The 10,756-nt window shown below is 52.1% G+C and overlaps 1 protein-coding gene across 1 annotated transcript in view; it reads right to left on the reverse strand.

Annotated features, from left to right (window-relative positions):
* The window catches only part of LOC123450248 (B3 domain-containing protein Os03g0619600-like), an 81,009-nt gene extending 75,819 nt beyond the window's left edge, over positions 1 to 5,190 (reverse strand). The window contains exons 1-2 of the mRNA XM_045127596.1: positions 5,023 to 5,190; positions 4,601 to 4,756 (exon numbers count right to left, since the gene is read on the reverse strand). Of these exons, the coding sequence (XP_044983531.1) occupies positions 4,601 to 4,756; positions 5,023 to 5,190 (324 nt within the window). The remainder of the gene's footprint in view (positions 1 to 4,600; positions 4,757 to 5,022) is intronic.
* Between the last annotated feature and the right edge of the window lie 5,566 nt (positions 5,191 to 10,756).

The raw sequence follows: 10,756 nt of genomic DNA on the forward strand, positions 1-10,756 counted from the left end.
TGCTAGGTTGAGCATCTTCATGAACATTACTATTGATATCATCATTAGGCTCATGTTCATCACCAGATTGTGTTTCAGCATCAGAGACAGAGGCATCGTTTGGACTCTCAGGTGTAGCAGCAACAGGGTTGCTAGCGTGCAGGTTCCTATCATCTTTCTTCTTCTTTCTAGGATGACTAGGTGCATCAGTGCTAACTCCTTGAGAATCTTGTTCAATTCTCTTTGGATGACCCTCAGGATACAAAGGTTCCTGGGTCATTCTACAGCCTCTAGTGACGACTTTGATAGAATTGTCGTTCAACTCATTGAGCAAGTCATTCTGAGTTTTAAGTACTTGTTCTACCTAAGTAGTAACCATAGAGGCATGTTTACTCAAAAGTGTAAGATCATTGACGTTTCTGTCCACACAAGCACTTAAATGACTAAGCATACGAGCATTCTTTTCCAATTGTCTGCTAACATAATCATTGAAACTCTGTTGTTGGGCAACAAAGTTATCAAATTCATCCAGGCATAGGCTAGCAGGTTTATCAAAAGGAATATCACTCTCATCAAACCTACGCAGAAAATTTACTTCTACTACCTGTACCAGGTTATCAAGATCATGGACCTCTTCGATAGGTGGTAGATTTTTGACATCTTCATATTTAATGCCTTTCTCTTGCATAGATTTCTTGGCTTCTTGCATATCTTCAGGACTGAGGAATAGAATACCTCTTTTCTTCAGAGTTGGCTTAGGAGGTGGTTCGGGAATAGTCCAAGCATTCTCATTGCACAAGATGTTATTCAATAGAATCTCAGCTTGTTCTACAGTTCGTTCCCTAAAAACACTACCAGCACAACTATCTAGGTGGTCTTTGGAAGCATCGGTAAGTCCATTATAGAAGATATCAAGTATTTCATTCTTCTCAAGAGGGTGATCAGGCAAAGCATTTAGTAGCTGGATAAGCCTACTCCAAGCTTGTGGGAGACTCTCTTCTTCAGCTTGAGCAAAGTTGTATATTTTCCGCAAGGCAGCTTGCTTCTTATGGGCAGGGAAATATTTTTCAGAGAAGTGGTAGACCATATCCTGGGGGCTACGCACACAACCAGGAGCAAGAGAAGTGAACCAGGTCTTAGCATCATCCTTTAGCGAGAAAGGAAACAGCTTGAGCATATAGTAGTGGCGGATCTTTTCCTCACTAGTGAATAGGGTGGCTATATCGTGCAGTTTGGTAAGATGGGCTACAACCGTTTTAGACTCGTAACCGTGAAAAGGATCAGATTCGACTAGAGTGATTAACTCAGGGTCGACTAAGAATTCATAATCCTTATCGGTCACAAAGATTGGCGAAGTAGCAAACTTCGGGTCGTATTTCATCCTAGCGTTCAGAGATTTTTCTTTCCACTTGCGAAGTAAATTCTCAACATCATAGCTATCCTTACAAGCAAGAAAATCCTCAGCTATGTCTCCCTCCATAACATAACACGTATCAGGCATATCAGGCAATTCAGGCATAGTATCAAGCATAGCATCATCAGGCATAGTATCAAGCATAGCATCATCATAAGCATCATGGGCACTAGAAGTAGCATCAATAAGCACAAGCGACATATCAAGATTTCTAGCAGGAGGTGATGTCGCAAACTTACTCAAAACTGAAGGTGAATCAAGTGCAGAGCTAGATGGCAGTTCCTTACCTCTCCTCGTAGTGGAAGGCAAGACTTTAGTTCTTGGATCTTTCATATTCCTCATAGTGATCAGCAGACGTAAATCCCAAGTGACTCAGATAATATAGATGTGCCTCCCCGGCAATGGCGCCAGAAAAAGGTCTTGATTACCCACAAGTGTAGGGGATCGCAACAATTTTCGAGGGTAGAGTATTCGACCTAAATTTGTTGATTCGCCAAAAGGGGAAGCTAAAGAATATTCTCAAGTATTAGCAGCTGAGTTTGTCAGATTCAACCACACCTGAAAGATTAGTGTCTGCAAGCAAAGTATCAGTAGCAAAGTAGTATGATAGCAACGGTGCCAGAAACAGATCTGTTGACGGCAGACTATTCCTAACTGTTGTATCAATGGCGCCAGTAAGTTGCACGTGGATGGAGAACAATTCTTCCCCGACAACGGTGTCGGAAAAGGGTCTTGCAACAAGTAACAGCGAAGTAGCAAGGAACAGCAGTAGCAGCAGCAGAGTAACAGCAGTAGCAACAACAGTAGCAAAGTGGCCCAATCCCTTTTGTAGCAAGGGACAAGCCTGGACAAAGTAACATAGCAAGGACCAGTAGTAAAAGACTCATAGGCAGTGGATCGGTGATGGATGAGTATGACGGATGTGATTCATCATGTAACAGCTATAACATGGAGAGATAAGTAACTAGCTCCCGTTCGTCAATCTAATGTAGGCATGTATTCCGTATGTAGTCATACGTGCTTAGGGAAAAGAACTTGCATGACATCTATTGTCCATCCCTCCCGTGGCAGCGGGCTCCTAATGGAAACTACGGGATATTAAGGTTCTCCTTTTAACAAAGAACCGGACCAACGCATTAACACTTGGTGAATACACGAACTCCTCATACTATGGTCATCCTCGGGAGTGGTTCCGGCTATTGTCAATCCGGGGTTGCCGGGTCATAACACATAGTAGGTGACTACAACTTGCAAGATAGGATCTAAAACACACATATATTGGCGACAACATAATAGGTTCAGATCTGAAATCATGGCACTCGAGCCCTAGTGACAAGCATTAAGCATAGCCAAGTAGTAGAAACATCAATCTAGAACATAGTGGATACTAGGGATCAATCCCCGTCAAAACTAACTCGATTACATGATAGATCTCATCCAACTCATCACCGTCCAGCAAGCCTACGATGAGATTACTCACGAACGATGAAGAGCATCATGGAATTGTCGATGGAGGAAGGTTGATGATGACGATGGCGACGATTTTCCCTCTCTGGAGCCCAGAACGAACTCCAGATCTGCCCTCCAGATGAAGAACAGGAGGTGGCGGCGCCTCCGTATCGTAAAACACGATGAATCCTTCTCTCTATTTTTTTCGGGCGAGACGGAAGATATAGAGCTGAGTTTGGGGTGGTGGTGCCACGTGGGCCCAACAAGCCCTCACGGCGTGGCCTAGGGGGGTGTCCGCGGCCTGTGGGCTTGTGGCCCACTAGCACGCCCCCTCCGGTGGATCTTTGCGCGGGTATTTTTCTTTTATTCCAGAAAAAATCTTCATAAATTTTCAGGACATTCCAAGAACTTTTATTTGTGCACAAAAACAACACCATGGCAATTCTGCTGAAAACAACGTCAGTCCGTGTTAGTTCCATTCAAATCATGCAAATTAGAGTCCAAAACATGGGCAAAAGAGTTCGGAAAAGTAGATACGACGAAGACGTATCAGTGGAACTGTTGGACTGACAAGAAAATTGCAGACAACAAAAACAGGACACCGCCTACGGGGCTGCGGCCTCATCGGTCGCCCCGGCTACTGCTCGTGAAGTGGTGGCTTCACCATCCCCGACTGCTCGCGAGGCGGTTGCGTCGTCTCCTTCGCGAGGGCTCCCGGCTCCATCCGCACAGGAGTCGGCGTACGCCGCACTGCTGGAGGCGGCTGCAGTATCCACACTGTGGGCCGTCTCGTCGGAGCTGCCATCGGGGTCATAGGGCTGAAGGTCGTGTAGATCTTCAGGGATCACACCGCCGCCTTCACCCCGCTCCAAAACAAGCTCGTCCCAAGCGGCGTACTCGGCGATGTCGCTGGCCCTCACGCGCAGCGCCTCCTCCACAGCCTGCAGCTCCGCCTCCGAGCCGTCGCGCTGAGCGACGAGCTTGTCCAAGTCCAGGTTCCGATACCAGGACTTGGCCAAGCGCAGGGCCATGTAGGCTTCGGCGTGCGCGGCCGAGGCGCGCCAGGCGTCAAGACGATCTTCGCCTGCCGCAAGCCAGCGGGCGAGCCGGCTCATCGACGCTGGCTCCACGCCTTTCGACCACAGAGCCGCCACCATCGACAAGCCTGCGACCTGGAGCCGAGCCACAGACTCGCCCAGGGCGCGCAGGCGGGCCCTAAGGCCCTCTCCGATCTCCTCCACGCTCCAGCCGAAGGTAGCATCTACCTCCTGCCCAGACGCGCGGCGTTCCTCACGGCTCACCTCGACGGCCGTGTCGGCTGCCCCCTGTGTCTTAGGGAAGAGGCCTAAGACGGCGAGAGAGGTGCAAAAACGAGTAAGAGGAGGAGTCGGCCAAGAAAGTTCAAGACAAAATAAAGAAAAAAGAAGACTCACGATGGAAGGCGCTATCGGTCTCATGAACGCTCTCCAAGACCACGAGCTCCCACACCTTGCTCGCGTGAGTAAGGCGGGCAACTTCCTCCTGGAGGGTCGCCGCAGATTCCAGGGCCTTGGCCAACTGCGACTGCTTCTGGACAAGGTCCTCCTCCTTCTCCCTCAAGGCGACGTCCTTGAGCTTCATCTCCTCGAGATGAGCTGACCCGAGGCATTCCACGTCGACAGAATGGGAGGCTTCCTTCTCGTGCAGCGTGCCACGCAGCTGCTCCAGCTCGACCCGGCTGGCCGCCTCGAGCTCCTTCTTCTCCGTCTGGAGAAGAGCCAGTTGCTCCTGGAGCCGGTCGCCTGCGTCACGCAGGGCGTCCCGCTCCACAGCGACTCCTCCCAGCCGGGCTTGGAGCCCGGGAACTTGGCCATCGGCCGCCTGGTGCTGAGCCCGCAGCTCATTGTAAGCCTGCACGTGGGCATCATAAATATCCTGCAAAAGCAAAGAAGAAGCAGAAGTAAGATTCGGCCTGGTTAAGCCATAACCAGGCCGATTCTCGGGGGCTACACCCAGTGGGTGCGCTAGCGCGCCCCCACTAAAGAAGTTGAACAAGAAGAGAGGCTCATAAGAGATTCGGCCCGACCGATGCTCGGCCGGCCCGATTCTCGGGGGCTACACCCAGTGGGTGCGCTGTTGTGCCCCCACTGACGCAAGAAGAAGAAAGAGAAAAAATTCAAGACCAAGATAAAAGCACTTACCCTAGTGCGGGCCTCCAGGCGCTCCAAGTCGCTGGCCACCACGCGGGCCGACTGCTCCACCTTGGACCGACTGCTGGAAAACAGCGACACCATCTCCGAGACACCGGTGAGCGCAGTGTCGGCGGGCAGCCGCGCGCACGCTGAATTGGCCGCCCACCACGACTTCATGGGTCGGCTCCCGACCCGGCCACCAGCTCCCGACGCAGTTGGACCGTGGTGGGGGACGACGATGGCGCCGGCTCTAGGTGCCGGCGTTGCCTCCTCAGCGGGAGGTGGATGGGCCGCGTCCGGTGCATCCATGGTCACCCCTGGCGCATCAGGCGCCGCCTCGGCCCTGGGGGAGTCAAGCATCATCTCCAGGTCCACCGGTGCGGAAGCGTCCGGCTCGGAGGGCGGGGCCCCCTCAGCCCTTGGGGCGTGCCTCGAAGCCGCCTCGCTAGCTGGCTCCTCCATGCGAGCATGCGCGGAGGGGTCATGTCTAGCCTTCGTACGCTTCTCCGCTGGCTTCTCGGCCCGACTGGGGCGATACTGGCCCTCGGCCGTCTTCCCCGCGGTCGCGTCCCACCGGCGCTTGGACTGCTCCTCAAGCTCCCTCTCGGCAGCATCAGCTGCTGCCCAGTCGGCCCGCTCGGCTACAGAGGCGGTGTCATCCTCCACATCCTCTGCCTCCCTGTCGAGCAACATTCTTAAGGAACAAAGCTTCCTACAAGACAAGCGAGCAAAAGGGGGAGGAAATCTTACCCTGCGACCATGGGCACCTACCTTCTGCCGGCACCATGGCGCTTCTTGGCACCGCCTGCCCGTGCTCCGGCTGGAGGACCCGGCGTCGGGCGCTTAGGAGCCGGCCTAGAAGCTGTGGCACCCTTGCCCTTCTTCCCGGCCGCCTCATTAGCGACGGTTGCCCCGGCCCTTTGACGCCGACCGCGCGTCAGCAACGGGCTGGTAACCTCCTCCACCCCGTCGGAGTCTTCCTCGAAGGCTGCATCAGATAGGAATGAGGGAGTCTCGTCGTCATCCGTCCAGTCTGCGACGGAGGACCGCGGGTACTCACCAGACGGCTCTGTCCCTTCCGACTCCAGCGCGTTCTCCGAGCCTGTGGAGGAGTCCGAGCGGGACTCGATCACGCCCTCGTCCTCGATCTCCGAGGCGTCGGACGTGGCCACATCGGGAGCGGGCGGACGGAGGGATGCATGCAGCCTCTCGAACATCTACGAAAAAGGATTCGACAGCCGGCTCAGCAAGACGGCCAGTCGCAAGACAAACAACAAAGAACAAAGAGAACACTTACCACTGGAGGCGGACGGGACCTGTTGAAGGGGGTCATCCCCCACGACCAGCTCCCGCTGTCATCCATGCGGGCCGTGGAAATCAGGTTCACCCTTCGGGCCACCATGCTCGGGGTGAACCTCTTGGTGGACGTCTTGCAGGGGTCATGCTGGCCGCTCATCTGACAGACCATATGTGGCCGCCTCTGCAGCGGCAGGATCCTGAGGGTCACCATGGTGGTGAGCAGGTCGCGGCCAAGGAGGCCGCCCTTCTCCAGAATCTCGAGGTAGGCGCCGATCTGCGCCACCTCGGGAATCGGCTTGGGGGTCTTCGCCGACTAGTTCAACTTCGTCGGCGGATCGATGTTGAACGGGGGCATATTGAGGGCGTCCTGGGCAGGGTAGGTGTTCTTCACGTAGAAGAAGCCCCTCTTCCACTGCTTGATGCACTCCTGCAACGGCAGCTGGGGGAAGCCGGACTTCGAGCGATGATGCACCAGTGCGACTCCGCACGGTGTCATCAGGCGCGGTCCGGCGAGCTTCTCTACCTCGGACTTCTCCATCACGATGGACTTCTGCTTGAAGAAGAATAAGCTGCGCCAGAGATCAACTCGGGGCTCGATCCCCAGGAAGCCCTCGCACAAGACCACGAAGGCCGACAGATGCAATATGGCGTTCAGCGCCAGGTGGTGCGGCTGCAAGCCGAAGAAGTGGAGCCACTCGGAGAAGAAGGCGCTCGCCGGGAGCCCGAAGCCCCGGTAGAAGTGCTCGTTGAAGAAAACGACCTCTCCCACGGCAGGTGTGGGAGCGGTCTCGGCGCCTGGGATTCGCACCAGCACCTGGGAGGCCGGGGGCAGCAGCCGGTGATGGCGGAGCGCCTCGATATGGCCTTCGCAGATATCGCTGCCCAGCCAGGCCCCCTGCGACGAGGACTTCTGTGACGAGGACTTTTTCGAGGTGGAGCTGCCGGCCATGGCTGCGGGCGGCTAGAGCTCGAAAGGGCTGGTGGCTCGGCGGCGACGAAGGCGATGAAGATGAAGAGGACGGGCTCTTTCTCTCTGGGCTCAAGGAGGAAGAGAGCGTTGATGCGGGCGAGCATGGGGGCGAATGGCCTCCTCGGAACCCCCGCATCCCATTTAAACCCCACGAAGCATCGTGGGGAGGGGATCCGGTGCGCGTGGAACCCCCACTAACCCCGTGTATTACGGACGGTAGCGCTTCCCTAAGCCCAACCGTCGCGGAGTAAATCCGCAGAGGATCTCTCGCCAGGAGGCCGAGGGGGCGTCATGGCGGGACCGAGGGCCCAGGCCCGGTCCCGTCACCAGTAATCACCATCATTACGTCAGGTGGGGCCTGGCACGTGATGCCTTCTGAGCGACCTATGACGAAGCCGAGGCGTCGCTTCGAAGCCAGCAGGTTTCGGAGTCGGCGTCCCCTGTCGCAGATGGCGGCAGAAATACCAAGACAAAATATTAAGCCGGTGAGGCCGCCCGTCCGTAGACGGCAGGCCTCTCTAGCTTCAGGGACTACTATCGAGGGGATAACCCCGGGGTAGGCTCATCAAGCCTGTTCCTTCATTTCTTTCCCAAAGGACATGAACAAATACAGTTTCCCAAGGCCCAAGTCTTCTAGCCGGCTAGGCTGCGCCTGCCGGCTAGAGAACGAGGCGGCGAACTCTCTGGCCGGCCAGGCAACCCCTGCCGGCTAGAGGCGAGAAGGCTACCTCTTCCTGACCGTCTTGGCCAAGCCAGCCGGCTACGAACGAGGCGGTCGTGCCCAAGCCGGCTAGCCAAGCAGGCTAGCCGGCCGGGGCTCTCAAGTCACATCAGATCGTAGGTCAGGACGAGACCTTACGATTAAAGGTGGCTATGTGTCAGCAAAGGTACTGGATCGGAGTGTCCGGCAGGTACGAGCGTCGGCGGCCACGCCGCTAACCTACCCCGGCTCTAATCCATCACCTAGCATAGTGTCGGACCGTCACACTCCCACTCCATTACTGCACTCGGCGTGGGGAACAGTGGAGGCAGTCGTACTACCTGCCCATGATGAATCTCGCTAGACGACGCTCGACGTACAACGCGGGCTCGGCATCAACCTTACGCGAGAGCTTCATTGGCCAGCCGGCGGGTCCCACGGCCAAACGAGACCATGCAGTCGGCAGGCCCCTCAAACGACAAGACAAGACCCTCGTGGGCCCCTGGTCAGCCGGTGAGGCTGCCAGCCGGGTCCCACTCTTGTAACCTTTATCCATATTGTAGGCCGGCGGGTTCGTCTATAAAACCCCCCGGTCACCGTCCATGCAGAGGGTCGGTCGAACAACACTTCACATCCACCAACCACATAGAGAGAGGCAGAGACGAGCCGACTGCTCCCCTCTTCCTCCTCCCAACACAGCTCCAGGAGCAACCTTGTAATCCATCCATACACATCAAACACTCCGGCATGACTTGGGGTCTTATCTCTACGGAGAGTCCTGAACCTGGGTACATCGTGCGTTCCATGCTTGTACCAACCTCGTTCCCAGCGCCCTCCTTTGTCCCTTCTGTTCTCACCGACTTGAGCCTACCCATGGCATATGTTGTGATTATTCACCGACAATGAGAGTAAAGAAAGAACCGCCCAAATTCGTGCTAGACATGAATGGCTTAAAAAGGCGTATTCTCGTGATGAGAATCATGAAGATCTTAAAGTGCTTGGTGTGACTCCCATTGAATCCTTGTTTTCTAGTGTCAAACCAAATGATGATGGGGCTGGATATGAATCCACCTTGGTTGAAAAACGCCCCAATGATTCAGAGTCTATCTATCTTGATGCTAAAAGCATTGAAAGTGGAGTAGAGGATATCAAAACTTTGACTAGTAATGAAACTACTACTTTGGATTTCAAGGAATTCAATTATGATAGTTGCTCCTTGATTGAATCTATTTCCTTGATGCAATCCATGCTAAACTCTCCACGCGCTTATAGCCAAAACAAGGCCTTTACCGATCATATCGTCGAAGCTATGATGAAATCTCTTGAAGAGAAACTTGCATTGGAAGTTTCTATTCCTAGAAAACTTCATGATGAGTGGGAACCCACTATCAAAATCAAGATCAAAAACTATGAATGCAATGCTTTGTGTGATTTGGGTGCTAGTGTTTCCGCGATTCCAAAGTCTTTATGTGATTGTCTAGGCTTTAATGAGATTAATGAGTGCTCTCTAAATTTGCATCTTGCGGATTCTACTGTTAAGAAACCCATGGGAAGGATCAATGATGTTCTTATTATTGCCAATAGGAACTATGTACCCGTGGATTTCATTGTGCTTAATATTGATTGCAATCCTACATGTCCTATCATTCTTGGTAGACCTTTCCTAAGGACTATTGGTGTTGTCATCGATATGAAGGAAGGGAATATTAGATTTCAATTTCCTTTAAAGAAGGACATGGAACATTTTCCTAGAAAGAAAATAAGATTGCCTTATGAATCCATGATGAGGGCTACTTATGGTTTGAGTAGCAAAGACGACGATACATGATTCTATCGCCTTATGCCTAGCTAGGGGCGTTAAACAATAGCGCTTGTTGGGAGGCAACCCATAAAATTTATCTTTGCTTTTTGCTTTCTGTTTTATAGCGTCCGCACCATCATAATTCTGTTATGATTGTGTCTTTTGTGTTTCTTTTTGTGTTTGAGCCAAGTAAAACCTTTATGACTAGTTTGGTGATGGTTGTTTGATCCTGGTGGAAAAACACAGAAACTTTTCGCTCACGAAATTATTTTTCATTTTTATCCACAAATGAAAAATCCACAAAACCTTTATGACGAGCAAGAGTTAAGCTTGGGTGCTCTTGCTCGTCCTCGAGTAGGGAAGTGATAAAGATTGAATTTTTGATGTGGAATGCTACCTAGCATATTTGTCCTTTGTAACTTCTTTCATGTGACATGAATGTTCAGATCCGTAAAATTCAAAACAAAAGTTTGCTATTGACATGAAAACTATAATACTTCAAGCAAACTAGCAAGGTAATCATGAACTTTTGAAATAACAAGGCCAAAGAAAGTTATCCCTACAAAAGCATATAGTCTGGCTATGCACCATCATCCCCACATAACTAATTTAAATCATGCACAACCCCGATATTAGCCAAGCAATTGTTTTCACACTCTTACTTTCTCAAACCTTTTTCAACTCTCACGCAATACATGAGCATGAGCCATGGATATAGCACTATAGGTGGAATAGAGTGTGGTGGAGGTTGTGAGACAAAAAGGAGGAGATGGTCACATCGACTAATTTTTTATGGTTTCATGCTGTTATCTTGTCATCTTTAGATGTTTAATGTACCTTTTATATCTTTTTTGGGACTAACTTATTAATTCAGTGCCAAGTGCCAGTTCCTGTTTTTTCTGTGTTTTTGGCTCTTTTCAGATCTGATTTTGGAACGGAGTCCAAATGGAATAAAATCCCTGAAATATTTTTT

This window comes from Hordeum vulgare, chromosome 4H (assembly GCF_904849725.1).
Source record: "Hordeum vulgare subsp. vulgare chromosome 4H, MorexV3_pseudomolecules_assembly, whole genome shotgun sequence".
NCBI classification, from domain to species: Eukaryota; Viridiplantae; Streptophyta; class Magnoliopsida; order Poales; family Poaceae; genus Hordeum; species Hordeum vulgare.